This window comes from Thamnophis elegans, chromosome 2 (genome assembly GCF_009769535.1).
Source record: "Thamnophis elegans isolate rThaEle1 chromosome 2, rThaEle1.pri, whole genome shotgun sequence".
NCBI lineage: Eukaryota > Metazoa > Chordata > Lepidosauria > Squamata > Colubridae > Thamnophis > Thamnophis elegans.
In genome coordinates, this window is record NC_045542.1 from 19,335,101 (window position 1) to 19,356,760 (window position 21,660).

General features: G+C 42.5%; 1 protein-coding gene across 3 annotated transcripts in view; it reads right to left on the minus strand.

Annotated features, from left to right (window-relative positions):
* B4GALNT1 (beta-1,4-N-acetyl-galactosaminyltransferase 1) overlaps positions 1-12,451 on the minus strand; it is a 63,747-nt gene extending 51,296 nt beyond the window's left edge. The window contains exon 1 of one of the 3 annotated variants that reach the window (XM_032212325.1): positions 12,300-12,451. Coding sequence is in view for 1 of the 3 variants with exons in the window: in XM_032212321.1 (XP_032068212.1) it covers positions 11,901-11,905 (5 nt within the window). In the remaining 2 variants the exon portion in view is untranslated. Of the gene's footprint in view, positions 1-11,375; positions 11,866-11,900; positions 12,032-12,299 lie in introns of those variants that run through there. The other 2 variants (XM_032212321.1, XM_032212324.1) reach the window with 2 other exon arrangements.
* Positions 12,452-21,660: the final 9,209 nt, after the last annotated feature.

Here is a 21,660-nt window from a genome sequence, read left to right on the forward strand (position 1 = left end):
TAGTATCTGACGTAATAGTATCATGCATCACAACTTCCTGACACCTCAGCAGGAAACCCTATTTGGAAAGCTGGATTCATTACCAACCAGCCATTCCTTGTCTGTCCTTCTATCAAGTCCACAATGCTTTCAGGATGAGTTCAGGATGAGTTGCATTTAGGATCAGATTCAAGTGACATCTTGATTCCCACTTGTAACATATACTCTATGCCAGTGTTTCTCAACCTTGGCAACTTGAAGATGTCCGGACTTCAACTCCCAGAATTCCCCAGCCAGCGCTGGCTGGGGAATTCTGGGAGTTGAAGTCCGGACATCTTCAAGTTGCCAAAGTTGAGAAACAGTGGGATTCAATTAATTTAATCGGTTCTTTGCCCTAATGATTTCTTCCAACAACCAGTTCACCAAACTAATCAGAAAGTGAACTTTGGTTCTCTCAAAGCGGTGCTGAATCTCATCACTGACTCTATGTCAGGGGTATCACAACTTTTTTCCTCCTTCGCTAAACCGGGGGTGGACATGGCCAGCACATGACACATCCGGCCGCAAGTTTGACACCTCTGCTCTAGAATACATGAGATTGACTACCCTTTCATTTCAACAACTGCATACAAATGTACACTCCCTTAATAAGTAACAGTGCTATGCAGCACTTGAGATTGGAGGGTTAGAACAAAGAAAGCCATGGTCATGGCTTTCAATAGAAATTGAAAAGTGCAGAAGTGACTGGGCTTTGTTTTGAAACAAGCTGTGTCATTTAAATTCAATTGAGATTTCATTTCCTAAAAAGAGATCTGGAGAAAGCAATCTCAACATCTTCCCTTAAAGAAACTGTTAGAGAAATCTGGGTAGGAGCCTTGAATTTCTGGAAATCAAAGCTGACTCCTATACTACAAAAGGAAGAAGGGGTATCTTACAGAGAACTTGCCTGGACTCCAAGAATGCTGGCAATTTTGTTTTAAGGTAAAGGTAAAGGTTCCCCTCACACATATGTGCTAGTTGTTCCCGACTCTAGGGGGCAGTGCTCATCTCTGTTTCAAAGCCGAAGAGCCAGCGCTGTCTGAAGATGTCTCCGTGGTCATGTGGCCGGCATGACTAAACGCTGAAGGCGCACGGAACGCTGTTACCTTCCCACCAAAGGTGGCTCCTATTTTTCTATTTGCATTTTTACATGCTTTTGAACTGCTAGGTTGGCAGAAGCTGGGACAAGTAATGGGAGCTCACTCCATTACGCAGCGCTAGGGATTCAAACCGCTGAACTGGCAATCTTTCTGATCGACAAGCTCAGCATCTTAGCCACTTAACCACATCCCTAAAATTTTGTTTTAGGCATTGATAATTTTTCCTTCTGTCTCTTTCTGCTTGTCTTTAATTTTGAGGGATATTTCTGCTGGGGTGATATGGGATAAACAGCTCTCCCCAGCCTATTCTTCCTTTAATTACCCAATGTTTTTCTACTTGCTAGTTTCCGTGGCTATGATTGTTCCATGCAATAAGAAGTGAGCCAGTGACTCATTTTTAAGTTTCCCTGACCTCGTATCAACATGTTTCATCTTTCAAGTTTCAGGAAAGAGCTTCAGTGTACACCATGAACTTCCACTTTGCTCTGAAATACACTATCATTGGCACATCCTGCCAATGGGAAAACAGGCATGACTCAAGAGCAGCATGAAAATTACAGGCATTTTCATAGCTTCCCATGACATAGTAAATTTTGGTCAGCAATCTTGGTGAGAATCTCTTTTTGGAAACAACCCTACCTGGAGAGAATATTTGCAATTGATGATTTGTTGTTAATAATAAATAATAAAACACCTTCTGTTTTGCTTCCATACCTCTGCCATTCTTTCCATAGCTGTCCATGGTTGGTGTGTCTAATATAACAATGAATTCAAATTTAAGTGAGTTAATCCAATTAGGTTCTCCATTCTGTATCAAGATCATATTTTTTTGGTGGTCACACATACTTTGTAATAAACCCCACATGCCTAGAATAAGTTTTGTTTAATCCCAAATTGACTCATGAAGGAGAAAATGAAGAAAGATAATGCTCATGTAAGAGAATCCACTCTTAACATGATCTGTTATAATAACTGGATTTGAAAAAATATTCCATCTTGGGAAAACTCCTTTTTAAGATTAAATTTTAAGATTATATGTCACTGACTGTATTCCCTTCCCCACAAGTTGTAAGCCGCCCTGAGTCCCCTCAGGGAAAAGGGCGGCCTATAAATAAATTTTTTTAAAAAAAAATGTTGCATGGAAATGGGAAGAAATCAAATGTAGAAACAGAAGGAATTCTGAGTGATGCAATGAAGATGTGTTAACTCCGAGTTACACATTTTCATTGCATCTGGATGAAGCTGGATTCGCTGATCTAGAGATAACCTGGTAGGTAAAGATGTTTTGGAGATATAAGGTTGCAGATTGGCCAGATCTTCCTGTTTTACCTGGTTATGTGAGATCATCCTTTGAATGAATCTGGTTTAGCGGACAACTGATGCCTTTTTGTATGTATGTATGTTTGTATGTTTGTATGTATGTATGTATGTACCATCTTTCTTTCTTTCTTTCATTCATTCATTCTTTCCTTTCTTTCTTTGGCTTTCTGTGGCTGGTTGGTTGGTTAATGTTCTTTCCCTATCACTGTTGAACTACAGCTGATTTGGGGTTGAAAAGAAGATGACTGTATAGGTAGTCCTTGACTTATGACCACAACTGAGCCCAACGTTTCTATTGTTGAGACATTTGTTAAATGAGTTTTGCCCCATTTTATTACTTTTCCTGCCACAGTTATTAAGTGAATGACTGCAGTTGATCAGTAAGCAACCTGGATGTTAAGTGAATCTGGCTTCCCCATTGACTTTGCTTGTCAGAAGTTTGCAACAGGGGATCTCATGGCCCCAGCCACAACCGTCACACGGATGAACCAGTTGCCAAGCATCTGAATTTTGACCCATGGAGATGCTGTGAAAAACAATTACTTTTCTTCAGTGCCATTGTAACTTCGAATGGTTAAATGAACGGTTATATGTTGAGGACTTCCTGTATTGGATCTAGCTCAGGGGTGTCAAACTCACATTGTCACAGAGGCATCACATGATGTATCAGGACTTTTTTCCCCTTCACTAAACCAGGCGTGGGCCTGGGGAGCATGTGATACATCTGGCCCACAAGGCGGGAGTTTGACAGCCCTAATCTAGCTGATGGTTAATTGCTGTGTGATGATGGGGAAAATGTGTTGAGCTGTTGTGTTATTGATGTGTTTGATTATCTCTATATACAATTTAAATCTATATGCCTGTTCAATTGCTGTTTGGCCAGACTACCATGATTCTTCTGTGCACATCTCTGACTACCGTTTACCTATAAAAATAAAGGGCATCAAATGTAAGAATGCATGTGTGAACATATACTGTGTGTGAAAACACACAAACATATGTTTAAGTGATTGGATGTGTGTGGAAAAGCCAAAGTATGACTTTCTTAAAAGCTGTTTATTGAATAAATTGCTATTAGCAGAACTCATTGAACATGCTAGACAATAAACCATAAATGGTTCACACAACCCACCAACCCCAAATCAAACAATCATATTATGGTTTATCACAATGACCAGTTAGTACAAAATATGATAGGAGCAGTGATGAGCTGCTACCTGGTCGGACTGGTTCAGGCGAACCAGTAGTTGTGATTGCTGGGTCGGCCCACCCACCACCCCTGCGCTATGCTTTCCATAGATAACTAACTTTCTGGCTCATGCACACTCACAACACGCAAACCAGCCACCTCTGGATGGGGATGGCAATAGTCCTAACAGCATTTTACTTTGAGGAGCCTATCGCTCAAATATTACTCTGAGAAAGATTGCAGTCCTCAGATGGAAAATGGTTCCTCGGGTCTAATTTAGGCCATAGGCCTATTTCCCCACCGAGGTAACATTGCTGTCCCCAGTGCCAATCTCTCCACTGCGTCTGTGCTGAATCACTGCCAAATCTCATTGCCCTGATTTGAGAATGAGCCCAAGATGGCTTCCCACTCTGATGATGCTACTGCTCCCTTTTTACCAAAGGCAGTGGGGAAAACATCCATCAACAGGGCTCTGGAAATCAGATGGATTGGCCTGACTTCAGGACTTCATTTGGATTTCTTTGGGCTAGTTCACATATCTGCCTCTGACAGACCACCTGAGGATTTATTCCCCCAGTTAAAATAAGGAAAATAAGAGAAATGTATGAAAAATTACAAGGACAAAGCAGCTTCTAAGAGAATGAAAGAAGAACCCATTATGACTGTGGAACGTTAGATCCTGTAGAGGAAAATAGATGGGGGCAGGGCCAGTCACAAGTGGTATTTACCAGTTCTCCGAACTATTCAAAATTTCTGCTACTGGTTCTCCAGAACTGGTCAGAACCTGCTGAATACCACCTCTGCTGTCAGACCGACCTCTTTGATCTTAGCAAAGTTCAACAGCAAGGATACCCTGGCTAGAGCTCAGCATGTGTTGTTCCAATAGCGGTGTGACGGTCACTTAGGTGAGATGGGTGGTGTAGAAATTCAAGAAATAAAATAATGGGGTGAGGAAATGAGCTCCTGGGCAGAGCCTAAGCCTCCATTGTATCCTGATTGCCCCCATCAATAAATGCAGGTATTGGAATAAAAGCAGACGTTCTCCTCCAGCATTAACAGTTTCTCACCATAGCTTCAAAATGTGTAAAATGTGTAACAGCTTGCCATCCATCTTCTTGGAGATGAGATTTCATTTCATTTCATTTCATTTTATTTGTCTTGTATGCCGCCCACTCCCGGAGGACTCTGGGCGGCTCACAGCAGACAAGGGAAAGGGGATAAATAGACAACACTTTTAAAAAAAGGCGCAACATTCACAATTTCGGTGTGGCTGGGTGTTTCACAAGCCCCCCGGCCTGCTGGAGCAGCCAGGACTTGGTGGCTTTGCGGAAGGCCAGGAGGGTAGTAAGGGTCCGGATCTCCACGGGGAGGTCATTCCAGAGGGCTGGAGCTGCAACAGAGAAGGCTCTCCCCCGGGGAGTCGCCAGCCGACATTGGCTGGCAGATGGAATCCGGAGGAGACCCAATCTGTGAGATCTTATCGGTCAGGTCTGGGTGTGGCAAGAGATGTATTTTAGGAGTTTTGAGAAACATGCCCCTTTGATCACTAGTCAGCCTCTGTTCCCGCTGCCATTCCCCCCCCCCCCCCGCATTTGCCCTCTCTGTTAGCACTTTGTTTCCTGAGATTTTTTCAGACCTTTCCCCTATTTTGGAAACTATTTCTCTCCAGGCATCTAGCCAGAGAGAGGACACTTTCACCTCTTTGTTTGAGGGAGAAGGCATATTTGCACAATTCTCTAAAAAAAGTATGTTGAAACAGCATCAGATAACTTTACTTTTAGATCTGATGGCCCAGTTGTTCTTCCTTGCAATGCCGACTAAATAATGAGGGAAACTGGGATCCAGAAAATGGGATTTTCTTGCTTATTTGCTGGTTTCCATACATTTCTCATTCAGTTATTCCCAATATTCTCTGCCTCCCGAGTCCTAGCTGTTCGGAGGGAATGGGTATTTTGCAGTGTTAAAAGAAATGTCCTTCTGGGTTCAGCTCCAAGTGGGGAAAAAGACACTGGAGATGAGGAGGCTGCTTGGAAAGATGGTTTATTGTTGGACAGGGTCACATGGCTTGAGCCCTGAACAGAAAAGGTGATCACATGATTCAATGTTGGTGGAGAAGAAGTGAAGGGCTGAGGGAGGGGCTTGCTAGGCTTTTTATAACCTGTTCAGTCCCACCTCTGTTTCCTGTTCCTGTGTAAGAAATGTATTCTGATTTGGTGTCAGACTCCCATGGGGCCATGCAGGGGCTACTCTCTAGGCTGTGTTTTGAATCTAGATTTGGTTGAGTTCTTAGATGCCATGTGGTCAGTTGGGTAAAGTTCCTTAATCCCTTTCCTCTGGCGCTGCAGTGCAGAAGTCTTTATTATGTAAAAGTGGACTAGTTTGTACTTCTTAATGGCCCATTAACAGTGGGGATGGGCAGGAAGCTACAGGCAACTATTCTGTCTTAAAACATGTTTCTTTCTTTTCATATCCAGAGAAATATTCTGCCTTTTCCATATTTCCTAGGATATTTCATTTTTCTGGGAGAGGGCTGGATGATAACTTCCCACAGCAGTATCCTTCTCCTGGAGTGGGGAGAGAATGGAGATTTTACAGTATCCTTCCCCTGGAGTGGGGAGGGAACGAAGATTTTGTATATCCTTCCCCTGCTACGCCCACCAGGTCACGCCCACAGAACCAGTAGTAACAAATTTTGAATCCTACTATTGTCCAACAGGTAATTCTTCTGAAGAACACAAGAAGAGATGCTAGCAACATCATCAAGCTCAAACAACAATGCCAGGGGCTAACTGGAAATAGGTTCCAGGTAGTATTGATGCTCTCTCTCCTTTTCAGCACTAATACAGAAGCAGCCTGGCAAACCCAAGGAAAAAACAAGTGAATGCAAAACAAGAGAAAGTGTTGTCAGTCCCAGAGGCCCTGAGTCAGAAAGATAATGTCTGCCTGGTTAGTCAGTTACTGGAAACCACCTGCATTCCATACATGCCTATTCACAGCGAAACCTTAAGCAATCAGCCATTGGGAATAATCTCAAGTCTTAGCTTATTTTGTTTCTCCTCTCACTACATCCCTGCAGCAAAATCTACAGCAGATGTCCTCTGGTGAAAGGTTTCACTTTTAAATTCTACCTTGTGGCACCATCTCCATCTTCAATCAATCAATCAGAACAGAGCTGGGACGGACCTTGGATGTTTTCTAGTCCAACCCCCTGCTCAACCAGAAGACCCTATTTCAGACAGGTGGCTGTCCAGTCTCTTCTTAAAAACCTCCAGGGATGAAGTACCCACAACTTCTGGAGGCAAGCTGTTCCACTGGTTATTTGTCCTCAGCAAGTTTCTCCTTAATTCCAGGTTGCTTCTCCCCTTGATTAGTTTCCATCCATTGTTTCTTGACTTGCCTTCAGATGCTGGGGAAAATAAGTTGACGCCCCTCTTCTTTGTGACAGCCCCCCAAATACTGGACTACTGCTATCATGTCACCCTGTTCCTTTTTTCTTCCAATCTTGACCTCAACAATTAATTGTTCCTCTGACCACAGTTTCCATGTCCCATACTCTAACTGTATACAGTACCGTATTTATCGGCGTATAACACGCAGTTTTAAAACTAAAATTGCAAGCTTAAACCCTGCCTGCGTGTTATACGCCGATACTGCGTGTTATACGCCGGGTCCACTGTTCCCTCTAAGGTGCGCGGCCGCGCACATGGCAAGAAACCCCCGCGCAGAGGTTTCTAACTCCCGCGCAGAGGTTTCTTTCAAAGCAAACGTGGGGAAGTCCTTTGCAGGCAGCTAGAACTGGCTGCCTGCAAAGGACCTCCCCAAACTTGTTTCAGCGGCAGCTCTCAGCCTGGCGGCAGCGTCACACAGACTGTGGAAGGAGGGGGAGGAGGAGGGAACCAAAGAGAGCTTTTACCGAGTCTGCGCCCCACAGCCAGGACCGTCCTTGCGCCTCCAGCCGCGTTTCTTCCTGCAAAGCCCTTCGGGCAACCCGAGAGTTCCGCTTGACGCCAGAAGGGCTTTGCAGGAAGAAACGCGGCGTTTCTTCCTGCAAAGCCCTTCTGGCGCCAAAAGGAACTCTCGGGTTGCCCGAAGGGCTTTGCGGGGAAGAAACGCGGCTTGAGGCGCAAGGACGGTCCTGGCTGTGGGGCGCAGACTCGGTAAAAGCCTCTCTTTGGTTCCCTCCTCCCCCCCCTCCTCCTCCTCCTCCTCCTTCTTTCTGGAGCCCCTTCCTCAAAGATTTGGTACCAAAGCAATGGCGGTGAGGAAGTTGTGTCTTTTGGATTTTGCACTGTTGTCTTTTCAATGGTTCTCAGACTGGTTGAACCTTTAGCAGCTGGGGTGATATTCTTTACTGTTAAGGTTACAATTGGATGTGTTGGACAAATCTTAAAAGATGAAACTTTTATTAAAACGTTTGACTTAACTAAAAACGTCTTCCTTTTTCTTCTTCTTCTTAAATATGATTTATTTATTTATTTTTACTTCAGAAGTTTGATGACCGTTGTACAAACTAATCCAACCTAAATGTAGAGGAGGAGAAGAAGGGGGGGGATTTAAAAAGAGCAGAGGAAAAAGAAAAGAAAGCATGAAGAAAACATAAAGAAAGGGATGGGAGGGAGGGAAGGAAGGAAGGCACTTTATGTTGAGGAGTTAATGTTATAATTCATGTTCTAATGTTATAAATTTTAATCCAACATTAAGTTCCGAGCTTCCAAGTCATTTATTTTTAATGAAAAAAAATTTTACTCAAATTTTTGTGTTAAAATGGGGGATGCGTGTTATACGCCGGTGCGTGTTATACGCCGATAAATACGGTAATTGTTTTGCTGCTCTATACTAGTACTTGATGCTGATTCTAGCCTTGTTATCTGTTTATTCATCAATGATCTTTTTCTTGCCCCATTTAACTCAAACTTTAAAGTTCATCTGCACATTCTTTCCTGTGCTACTGTACCCTGTTTTTCTGAAAATAAGACCTCCCTGCATAATAAGCCAAATCGGGCTTTTGAGCACATGCATTAAAATAAGCCCTCCTCAAAAATATTGTAACACAGCAGCAGCCATGAGGTGACCACTCTTGCCTCTTCCTGCACCCCTAAAATAATAAGACATCCCCGAAAATAAGGCCAAGTGCTTATTTCAGGGGTCAAAATAAGACCCTGTTTTATTTTTGGGGAAACACGGTATTTATTATTATTTTGCATGGGACAGAGCCCATGTTTGCAAATAGATATTGGTTATTGAAAGCCAATTGCAGTCTCTTCATTTAGGATATAAAAGAATATTTCTGGTTCCATGCAAAATAAGTTTGTGCATAAGGCTACAACCTGTCCTATAACACATTGCACCAAGCCATGGTTTATTAGCTATTCCGTCTGAGCCGAGTACACCAAGTTCTTCCCAATTGTACATTTATTACAGCCACTCTCAACATAATGCACTATAAATATATATTTATCCTAAAGACTTCCATTTGGAATAAATTTAATACAAAGCCAAATCTGATACATAATTAATGTTAAGCTTTTTGGGGAAGGCATTCTGCTCAGATTTCTTGCTTTTAAATAAATGCTTTAACAAAAGTTTAATATAACATGTTTTTCTTTATCCACTTGTTTAAAATGAAATCACCTTAGATTTCCAGAAGGTAATAATCCTTAAACACTCAGAGGATATTATAAACAAAGATTTATACTTTACAAAATCAACTCAGTAACCCACTTTCAAAATTGCGGGAATTCATGCATCATAGCAAAACAAAAAACACCTACAAGTCACTTTTTGTAATTTTGTAATTTTGGTGACTAAATGAACTGTTTTAAGTCAAGGATTACCTGTATACAAATAACAAATAGAGCATTATGTTGTAGATGCCATTCTTACAAAGGCCTTGATGGATGGCAGCAGACCTGTGTGTGTGTTTAACCTTTAATTCAGATTATTTTAATCATTAATCCTGGTTCAATTGATGTACAGGTGAAACTCAAAAAATTAGAATATCATGCAAAAGTGCTATCTCATATATTAGTTTCACCAATTAAGTTGCATTACTGAAATAAATCAACTTTTGCATGATATTCTAATTTTTTGAGTTTCACCTGTATAAACCTGGGGGGAAAATATCTATATTTTAGTCCTTCAAATGTAGAACATTTTTATGCGCTTCAAGCGTCTGTGAAACTTTAAGTCTAAAAGGCACAGTTCTTTAAGCTTAATCCTTTACCCAGAAAAAAGCTTAGTTTAAATGGAATGAGAAAGAAAATTGCTAGTGTCTTTCTCTCCACTGTTACAAGAACTTGCTTGCCTAAGACTCACAAGTAATTAAGTAATTTCCTATGAATCAAGCTCATAGGACACTCAGGGCACAACAATAATTGTCTCTCTTCTACAGTTGAAGTTAAGGTTTGGTAGAAAGTGTCTTTTATTACTAACACAACACACTTAAGTAGAAAGATAATAGGCTATTGCAGAACCTAGCAATCCATATTAGGATTCAAATCTTGCCTCCCTTTCTTCCATTTTACATAATAATGAAATTCTTGCTGTTGCTGGTTTTGTTTCATTTTTAAATCTGGATATGGAGGGGAGCTCCATCCTGTTTTGATCATGGTCTGGTCTGATCTCTTAGTTTCCAGCCTTGGTAGTTTCAGTTCTCCCTTCTTCACAGGCATATATCTATGAAACTTTCAATACTTTCTTCCAGAGAATGTTTTTTTCAACTTCCCCATTTAACTTACAATTATAGTTTTCTCCACTGGTCTCCCATTCAAATACCAACCAGGTCTGTCTCTACTGAGGTGCTGTCATTTTGATGAGCCCAGCCGTTAAATAGACATTACAAGTATTGTATTTTAGTTCCATGTGCTATGAAACCAGAATGACTGGTTACATTATACCCAACTCGGCTTTACAAACACTGCCAAAAAGCTTCTTTGCTTACAAAAATCTGCCCTAAATACCAATTATTAGATTAGAAATGGCGGAATACACACTGAAGATCAATGACAGTCACAGACATCATGGAAACCTAAACCATGCTGGGTCCCCTCTGTCGGAATACCTTCCTTTTCATCAGCAATAGCTGCAACCCGGAATTACAAATCAGGCAGAGTGTCAGAGCCCCTTGAGGAATTAAAATAGTTAAAATGCAGTGATAACTATCAGCAGCCAAACTTGTTCATAAAGTGAAACCCTTTAGCAGAGAGGTCATTTAAACTGTCCAGATAGTGGGTGGGCACACTTGGGTTACAAAATGCTGATCTAAAGAGACAAATTAACAAAGTATATTGGGACCTGGGTTCAAGTCTCTGCCCTCCCAAACTTGTCAAGATCACAATAAAATTAGTATATAAATAAACTTCAAGCCTGGTGCCATGTTACTAAGCCTTAGTTTCATGAGAGAAAACTAAAATGAATTGGAGGAAGGAACAACATTCATACCTCTTTTAAAAAATTTTTTTTACTATCAGTGAGCAAGCATGTCCCTTGGCCACTCCGAAGCAATGCAAGAGACTCTTGTCTCAAAGGTGCTTTTTCAAGAGGCAACTGGACTTTCTGGAAACCAAGAAAGTCCAGTTGCCTCTTGAAAAAAAGCACCTTTGGACAACCATGTCCTGGGTGAGTGAAGAATTCCCATAGACAAGAGACTCCTCTGCTCAGTGAATTGACAAAGCACCCTTTCCCGCCCAGGAGAAGCAATCCTTAGATCCATTTGTACCACTTAAAAGATAAAGGCTGGTCTCACTCACCTCCCAGGATATCCTAAGGAAATCCTCCAGATTTAAGGAACGATCACATGCCCCCAGAAAGGCAGTAAAAAAACCCAGACAGTGTGTGGCAAGCTTGCATCCTGCCTCTCAGCCATTTCTTCCGCTAACCCTTATGTAAATGGCTCTTAATCAAACCAGTCCCTCCTCCCTAAGTCTCTGCCCCCGCTACAACGGATTTCTAGGGCCGCCCTTCCTCCCCCTTTGCGGGCCGAGGGCGATGGCCGCTACTGATCCACATCTGGAAACATCTCCGATCCAAGCCTGGAATGGATCGCTGGCCAAGATTGGCTACGATCTTCCCCGGGGGCCCCTTTCTCTCCCCGCTCCTCGAGCACCTGTCCCGGTGCCCCTTGAACGCTAATTCCGTTAAGTGCAGGACGAGAAGCCGCGTTGGAGGGAAGAGGGAAAGGAGCAGCTTCGGCGGGGGGGAGATTATTATTTTCTTCCTTTTAGCAGGATTGCTTAACTGGATCAGGCAGGGCAGCGGCCGTCGGAAAAGATTACCTCATCGCTTTCCCATCAGTGAGGAGGGGGAGAAAAGACTCCCGTAGCCGCCCCCCCCCCGCCTTTCTTTTGGTGTAACAAACAAAGAAGCCAAAGACTGGCCAGATCGCTCCATTTACAGAGAAGATTCCGGATCCAGGGAAGAAAAGAGGCCCGCGATCGCCCCCCCCCCCCCAATCCTTAATTGGGGACGTAGGCCCCGCCCCCCTTTCGAGGTCCGCACCGAAAGCTTTCCTCGGGATAAAACCTTCCCACCCACCCCCTCCCTGCTCTGAAGCCATGCCCGGTCCACGCAACGGATTCGGCCGCTTCCATCCCAGCCTTCCCGCCGGCGCGGCGCGGCTCTTTAACCAAAGCCTTGCGGGGAGAGTCTCTCAGCCCTGGTTTGGACAGTGGTACCTTGCTCCCTTCTTTTTTCTCAGCGCCGCAGCATCGTTCTCCTCGTCCGGCTCCCCTGTGCCATTTTGGTTTCTTACATTTTGACCGCGGTTCTTCTTTCCAGCCGCCTACCAGCTCTCTCTGCCTTTTGGCTGCCGGCCGCGAACGATCTAAAGGGCTCTTTAGGCATCTATGTAGGAAAACAAAAGCGATCGCGATTAAAGCAAGCGAAGGTCGGGCGCGGGAATCCGCCTTTGAGCTAGCTGCTGGACCGAATTCAGAGGAGAGGAAAACGGTACGTGAGGCCCCTACTGGCGGGAGCTGGTACTTGAAGCTTTATAACAATCCTGCAGTGAGTTAAAACACCCTGGTGGGTTCAATGCCCCCACTAGGTTTCTTCCCCTCTCCCCACTTCAGCTAAAAGGCAGGCAGGAGGCTCCCTGCCCGAAAATATAAAACCTGTTAAAATGAAGGGTTCCACCACAAATGCACGAACGACAAAAGCATGCCTCACTAAACCGCGGTGACAAAAGCGCGCCGACAAAACCGCGTGACGAATGAGCGACGAATGAGCCCTGAAGCGCGCCAACAACAGCGCACCGACAGAAGCGCGCTGTAACCTAAACCTAAACCTAAACCTAACCCTAAACCTTACCTTAACTTAAATCGCGCTTCTGTCGGCACGCTGTTGTCGACGCGCTTTTGACATCGCGGTTTTAGCGCCGCGGTTTTGTCGGCGCGCTTATGACGTTCGCGCTTTTGTCGGGTCACGAAAATGAAGTGGTGAAAAATATGGTAAAAAAATGACAGGGTTGTAAAGCACAGAGGCAAACTTCCGTTTACATCCCTTAAACCAGGGGTGTCCAGACTTGGGAACTTTTAAGACTTGTGGACTTCAACTCCCAGAATTCCCCAGCCAGCTGGACACCCCTGGCTTCAATGATCAATGGCTGAGTAGGCTGCTTCCTGGAGGATATGTTGTTTTCATAAAAGTGCATTATGGAATTGGCAGTTTCCCCGTCTTCCCCAAACAATATTCTTCTGTGTGTCCAATCCTGAGTGGAGTGCATCATTACCCATAAGTATTTCCTTTGCCTTTGCCAAGCTATGCTTGAATAAAGATGCAAACGAACGCTTCCAATGACATCTGGGATATGTGCATTATTAACCCAGAGTTTAACAATTGGCTTTGGAACTTTACCGGGTAGACTTTGAGCTTTAAAATGGCATTGCATCATAATTAATATACAATCTTGAGACTTTCAGTTTGGCACTGGAGAAATTATTGGCATATACACTGTTGGAATATAAATCTTTCCATTCTGCACCATCCAGTCAGAGCTGAAGAATCTTCTTGGATGAGAAGTGAAATATCTCCAAAAGAAAAAAACAAGGAAGTTCAGTTGCCGTCTGAAAAAAACACCTTTGGGACAATCATGACCTGGATGACTACAGGCTTTTAGCTATACAGTTGGAGATGAACACCTTTTGAATCGTGTGGGAGTAGAAATGGATTTCCAGAGAAAAATTTCAGACTACAGGAATCAGGATCACTACTCAGGCGACCCTGGGGACATAGATAAACCTCCAAGTGCTTCAAGAGTCCTCTAAAAGGATGCAGATGACCAGCTGTCTGCAAGGAATATAAATCCTTCTATTCCCCACTATCCTCTCAGAGCTTCTTGGATGAGAAGCGAAATGTCTTCAAAGAAAAATAAGAAAGTCCAGTTGCCCCCTGAAAAAGTACCTTTGGGACAACCATGACCTGGATGAATAAGAATCTCTGCAGGCTGTTGGAATGTACAGTACAGTTCTAGTGTTGGAAAGACTAACAGCGTCAATGAAAATTCTTAAAAACACCCTGTTTCCAGTACTGCAGATTATCAAACTATCTATTTCAGGGGTGTCAAACTCAAAGCCTGCAGGCCAGATCTAGCCTGCAGGGTGCTTAGATCCAGCACACGGGGCTAACCTAGAAATTGCAAAGGACTGGCCCGCGATGCCTCTACTAGCCAAAGCAAGGAGGAGGAAGAGGAGGAGGAGAAGTAGTAGTAGTAGTAGTAGTTGTAGTAGTAGTAGTAGTAGTAGTAATCCAGGTATCTCCATATTTTCTGATCTTGCACTACTTCTTCGAATTGTTCTATATCTGGATGGTATCAGATTTGATGGTGACCAATCACTGTGTACTCTCTTTGGAGGCCTAATTTCATTTTACTACTAACTCAAGTGATCTGTGATCCTAGGAATTATCTCATTCTATCTCTTCACTGTCAATTTTCATTTTAATGTTTCCATTCCTTCCAGTGGTCATGAGTGGTTATGATAATGAAGTAAAACTAATTAATAAAGTGTTATGTGATAGCGTTGCTTGATGCAGACATGTGGCTGTCATGTAACTTTGTAACCAATCAGCAATTTCCTTTTGTTTCTTGTGATACTTTCTGTACAAATAACTGAACCCAAATTCTAGTGTACTCCTTGAGTATGAAGCTCCAAGGGTTCTGGACAGAAATAAGAGAGTTTCGTCTTTCCTGGATCCTGTGTGGAAATTGGCTTCTTCATACCAGGTTTCTGTACCTAACTACTGTATTTTTCAGACTATAAGATGCACCACAGTATAAGACACACCAAGATTTTGAAGAGGTAAATTTTAAAAAACAGTTTTTGTCCTCCCCAGCCCCCAGGAGCACTCTGCAGGCTTCCCAAACCCTCTTCATGCCCCATGTTTTGTGAAAAACAGAGCATGCAGAGAGTTTGAGAGTCCTGCAAATTGCTCCTGGGGGCTGGGGAGGGTTAAAATGTGATGCATGGAGGGTTTGGGAGGCAAAAATCGGGGCGTGCAGAGGGTGTGGGAGGCCTGTAGAGTCCTCCTGGAGGCTGGGGAGAGCATAAAATGCCCCCTTTTTCTCAAAAATGGGCCCGTTTTTTTTTTTGTTTTTTTTTTTGCAAAAAAACAGGGCATGCAGAGAGTTTGGAAGGCCTACAGAGTGCTCCTTGGGAGGGCAAAAACAGCCCTGTGTTTGTGAAAATGGGCCCATTTTTTTGCTCGTTTGCCCTCCCCAGCCCCTAGGAGCACTTTGCAGGCCTCCCAAACCCTCTGTATGTCCATTATTGTGAAAAACGGGATGCGTGGGGAGGGGTTTCAGGAGGCCAAGAATGCTGTATTCAGTGTATGAGACGCACCCAAATTTTCACTCTTTTTTTCAGGAAAAAGATGCATCTTATACTCTGAAAAATACGGTAGTCTTCTGGCCTACCCCTCTGGTAACATTGTTATAGACTAGCAGTTCTCAAAGTTTGATCCCCAAAGTCAAATAAAGAAATACTTCTAAAAAAATATTCAGTTTTAATTTCTAATATAATAAATATTGATACTATAACCCACATAAGCCCAACATCTTTGGGATCCTCTTTTATTTTGAAGACTGTAGAGGGTTCCTGAAACCAAAATGTTTGAGAACAACTGTTACAGATCACAGTGAAGTGTTGGAAGCTATGCTATTCAACACCCTCTTAGGGTATTGTAGGGTGAATCCTCTCCTTTTAATATAAGAAAGCTCCATATTAGCAAAGAAATGATCCCCCACCCTCCACCCTGGAAGAGAAAAGGCTTCCCTGAAATAAAACCACTCAAGTGGAAGCTCTCTGTGAATGAATATTTAGTTTCAATTTTAACCAGGACAAACTATTCCATTCATAAACAAACGCCTTCAGCTACAGTCTCCACAGAAGGCTAGAATTGATCAGATTAAAGGCAGAGAGACAAAGACACCTAAAACCTACATTTCCCACCTAGCTCCAAGGACAGGGCAGGACCTTTCAGCCACAATAGGAGTCAGGCAACAACAATTGAAATATTAAAAGACACGCTTTTGTACAGATGAAAGTGCATTTCGCAACAAACAGAGACGTCTAAATCACAAAGCCCCAAAACCATATAAAAACCCATCTACTCTTCAGACCATTTGTCAGCTGTCCCAGAACCTACGGCTGTTTCACTTTACTTCTTAGTTTGAAGAAAGGGACTTCCTTTCCAGCAGCTGGCTTCACCTCTCTATTTCACTGTGATGAAAGAAATGTCCTTCTGGGTTCAGCTCCAAGTGGAGAAAAAGACACTGGAGACATGGAGGCTGCTTGGAAAGATGGTTTATTGTTGGACAGGGCCACATGGCTTGAGCCCTGAACAGAAAAGGTGATCACATGCTTCAATGTTGGTGGAGAAGAAGAGAAGGGCTGAAGGAGGGGTTTGCTAGCCTTTTTATAACCTGTTCAGTCCCACCTTTCTGTTTCCTGTTCCTGTGTATGAAATGTATTCTGATTGGTTGTCAGACTCCCATGGGGCCATGCAGGGGCTGCTCTCTAGGCTGTGTTTTGAATCCAGGTATGGATGAGTTCTCAGATGCCATGTGGTCAGTTGAGTAAAGGACCAATATTATCATGCCTTTACTCCCATTCCCCCTGGGGCTGCAGTGGAGAAGTCTTTATTATGTAAAAGGGACTAGCCTGGCCTTCTCAATGGCCCATTAACAGTGGGGATGGGCAGGAAGCTACAGGCAACTATTCTGTCTTTTAAAACATGTTTTAAAAGAGAAATATTCTACCTTTTCAATATTTCCTAGCATATTTCATTTTTCTGGGAGAGGACTGGATGATAACTTCCCACAACTGCAGCGGCATTTTCATTCATTCTCCCGGCTGGAGAAGGGAGCCCATTTTCTTCCAACAGTATAAATTCAGGATCTGTAGAGAAAACTTCAAAGATGAATTAAAGATTTGGATTGGGGGGGGGGGGATTGGCAATCAATACCAAGCTGAAGAAACCAATATTAGATACTACATTACAAAGAAATTGGAAGGGAGCTTTATAATTTTCTATGAATGTCCTCCCAAAATACCAGATTAGCAGATACAAGCTTTCGCTGCCAAATACTGTGATTTTGAAATAGTTTTTCGATGCAGTAATGGGTGTGTACTTTAACTGACTAAAATGCATAGGATAGGATCTCCTAAACCAGTGTTTTTCAACCACTGTGCCGCGGCACACTAGTGTGCCGCGGCACAGTGTGAGGTGTGCCGTGGGAAAAACACTCCCCCCCTCCCCCAAAAAATCGTTTTTAAAATGCGCTTTCTGAACTCGGCCTCTGTTGTCTTGGGAGCCTTCGGGGCGAATTCGCTTAATCTCCTGCCGCCGTCGTCCCTTTCACCCGAACCAGAGCTAGGGCAAGCCCCGTGGCCGTTGCACACGTGCGCAATCCTATTTTCTCCAGGGGACGACGAGCCCGAGGAAGAGGGAGCCGCGCAAGGGTGGGGCTTGTCATTGCAGGCTCTGGGCTGACCCTGCCTGAGAGCAGCTGCAGCTGCAAGCCAAGAGAAATTGAGAGAGAGGGAATGTGCACGTTGCGCTCTCCAGAAGGGCTAGGGACTGACAGCCGTGGCGAAAGCAGCCCCCGCCGGCCGGCCCTCGCTTTTGTCTGCTGGGTAGTGAAGGCGGCGGCGGAGGAGGAGGAAGCAGCCCGGCGTCGCTGCTCGCCTTTCCCGCTCTGTGCGTGGGAGAATGTGTGTGTGTGTGTGTGTGTGTGAGAGAGAGAGAGAGAGAGAGGTAATTCATAAAATCCCTTCCTCCTCCAGCCATTCTTCCCCTTTCCTACAACTGACATTGGTTTTTTTTTTAAAAAAATTGTGGCGGAGGCTATTGCAAGTAGATTCGGTGTGTATGTGTCAGGGTGGAAGGAAAAGTGAAGTAAGATTATAAGCACAGTTGTAGTTTTAGTAGTTTTATTTAGAGGCAATTTCACTTAATAACCAAGTTGCCAGTTCCAATTGTGGTTGCTAAATTTTTTAAACATTTTCTAATGGTGGTGTGCCTCGTGATTTTTTTCATGAAAAAAGTGTGCCTTTGCACAAAAAAGGTTGAAAAACACTGTCCTAAACTCATCAATTGCCAGGTAATCGAGGAGTGGTGTTGGATGTCCATGAGTAAATTGGGGGGAGAAGGGAACAAATGATAGAAATGTGTGTTGTGACAAAAAGTTGTCATTTGTGGGTTTGAACATTCTGCAAGTTCAAATGAGGGGAGCTTTGCCTCATATCATCGCAATGACCCATGTTTTATCCTTTTGTTATAATCACGATGGATGCCTTTGGAACTGGTACCTCAAATCCTCCCCATGGCCCTTACTCCATTAAATATAAAGATGCTAAGCTCCTACTCATTTGCTGTGACATTTTGTTTTTATTATCCAGCCCATTTCCTTGTGATTAATTAAGATATCTATATATTACTAAAAGCCTTGACATGACCTTTAACTAGGCAACAATTTTTGAACCAAGGTATCTCAAATTAGCTAATTTACAGATTATGCCCATAATTGGTGACTCAGGAATCCAGAGGTTATGAAATTTGGTGAAATTTTGGCTGTTTTAATACTACTGGCAGCTGCTATAGTCACTTGATCCTTATCTTCGGTTCGACCACAAAACCGCGGTAGACTAAAGCGCGGTGACAAAACCGCACCGTCAAAACTGCGCGACAACAGCGCGCCGACAACAGCGCGCCGACAGAAGCACGCTGTAACATAACCCTAAAAATAACCCTAAACCTAACGCTAAACCTACCCTAAACCTAACCCTAAACCTAACCCTAAACCTAACCCTAAACCTTACCTTAAGTTAAATTGCGCTTCTGTCGGCGAGCTGTTATTGGCGCGCTGTTGTCGGCGGGCTGTTGACGTTCGTGGTTATGTCGTGCCACGCTTATCTTCAACATCCTGTGATAGTTTGTCAGACAATCCTGCAGTCTTGGCTGGCTCCCTTCCCCCAATCAGCAGCAGCCACTTATCTGCCTGCTGTAAAGGGAAGAGAAAGAGCAAGGAGGAAGGAAGGCAGGCTTCTGGCGTTCCCTGCTAATTTCTGATGTTGAAACTCATTGGGGAAATTGACAGGAAGTCCAAGTTTCTCTTGCTCTTATTGTTGTTTTGCACATATGTGGTTATTTTGTTTCACAGTTTAAGGAAGGAAATGTTTTTGAAATGATGACTCAAAGGGGCACAGGTTGTCCAGTTAATTAATAAATAGTAACATATATTTTTTTTACACAATTCTGTCTTGGTTTTCAATGTATCATTCATGATAGTTTATCACCATTTAACTGTATTAATTTGTAACAATGTTGTGGATTAGAATAGAGGCTGAATAGATTTGCTATTCAGCAATAGATTTGTTATATCATCTTTTCTCTAATGTATTCTACTGTTATACTTTTAAAAAGCTCTTTGTAGTTTCAAATAATATCTAATTGCCTTGATTGAGGCACAAGTTTCATCAAAGTAGAATTTTAAAAAAAATTACAAAATATAGAAGCACTTAGGTACAATTGTAATCAATATTATATAAACTTACTTACCAGAATGTTTGTCTAATATGTCAAACTAGAACAACAACAACAACAGTAGTAACAACAGCAACAACAAAATGTGCTATGATAGCCCAATCAGCCTTTTCAATACTATTGTGAGGGGGGGTGGAATTCATAAAGGGTTGCCAGAACATTTTCTTAACATCTTATTTTAATCTAGATTAGATAAACCAACTTCAATCTCCAATTCACTCAAATGCTAGCATAGAATTTGATTTCAATTCTTCTTTATCGCATCACATAGATTTCTTTTCTAGGCTGTGACCAGCCTCTTTTGTGGATCCAATAAGAAAACATTTTTCAGGTCATCATTCTCTTGGCTGTCATCTGTATTTCCCTATTAATTTTTAAAATCTCAGGCAGTTTATTTTGTATACTGTAATGTCAAGCATCCTTTTCCAATTATTCTCTTGTTCTGTCATTTATGATTTCAATTTTGGTACTTTCTCTGTTTTGTCATTTTCTCACTAACATCATTTGGACATAGTTTATCCATAGAGTCACATTATAACTGACACTGTTGATGTTGTAGCTGATTATTTCTGGCTCCATTTTTCAAAGATCTCCTTTAATATTACATTAAAGGATATTTAAGGTTATTACATTTTGTGTCCCTTTGTACTGGCTTGTATTTCCCCCTTTCTGTTTAGAATCTTTAGTCCCCTCTAGTGTCTAGTGCATAAAATCATAAAGTCACTTGTCTATATTATGAACCTGATCACAAAAATAAGTCTGGGTCCCATGAGAAACTATATTTTTACAGTTAATTCCAAAATCTTACAGAAAAAGTCAATATTCCAAATTTAACTTAATCCATTTATAACTTTCTTAGGTGAAAATCTCATTTAACTTTTTGTGGTTTATTTTAAATTCTTTAAGTTCTTAAGCTTATAATAAAACTCACCCAGTGACTTTTCAAACTTGTCATTCCGAAGAGCTGTAAATAGTTTTAAGATGATTAATAGGCAATTTCTGAAAATGAGGCTTGCGAACTTTAAAAGGTTCCATCATAGTGACAGGCAAAGTGGCTAATAGCTCCATCTCCCAGCACTCATACCTGCAAAGTGCTGTCCTGTGATCTCCTTGAGAGGAGCAGCCATCTGGAGCACATGTGGACAATCTCCGGTCCGTTTCTTGTCTGCAGAGGTTCTGAAGAACTGTAGAGTAGATCAGTTTTTGGTCATTGACTGCTTCGGTAGAGATAACTTCAGTGCACTATGCCTCCTCCAGAACTCAGCATCTTTTATTTCCAAGACATCGGTGTGTATATCTTTATCTATATATCTATAGCATCACCTCTGGGCTAACATATTAATGAAGAAAGCATAATGGCATTTTGGGATATAAACAATTCCACAAAGTAGTTTGAAACAATTTGTAAGTATTAATTGTGTTTATGGCAGGAACACATACAAACAATTTATATAATTATGATTACAGGACCTAATTATGATTATCACCTAAGTCAGTGGTGGGATTCAAATCTTTTTACTACTGATTCTAGGGGTGTGGCTAAGTGGGTATGGTGTGGTTTGGCAGGAGTAGTTTGGTGGCATGGCAGGGGAAGGAAGGATACTGTAAAATCTCCATTCCCTCCCCCCTCCAAAGAAGATTACTGCAAAATCCCCATTTCCTCCTGATCAGCTGGGACTCGGGAGGCAGATAATAGATGGGGGTGGGGCCAGTCAGAAGTGGAATTTACCTATCAGAACCTGCTGAATACCACCTCTGATCTAGGTCATTTATCAGATACTCAAATATTTGAAAGTCTCATAAATGTCTATTCACCTGCACTGGGGATGGAGGTATAGAATGCAGGATGTAAAAGAAAGGGGGTTGCAGTTATTCACACTTGTATAATGTATATTGATACCTGTTGAAATTATATATATACACACACATACACACACACACATACATACATACATGCATACATACATACATTATATATATATATATATATATATA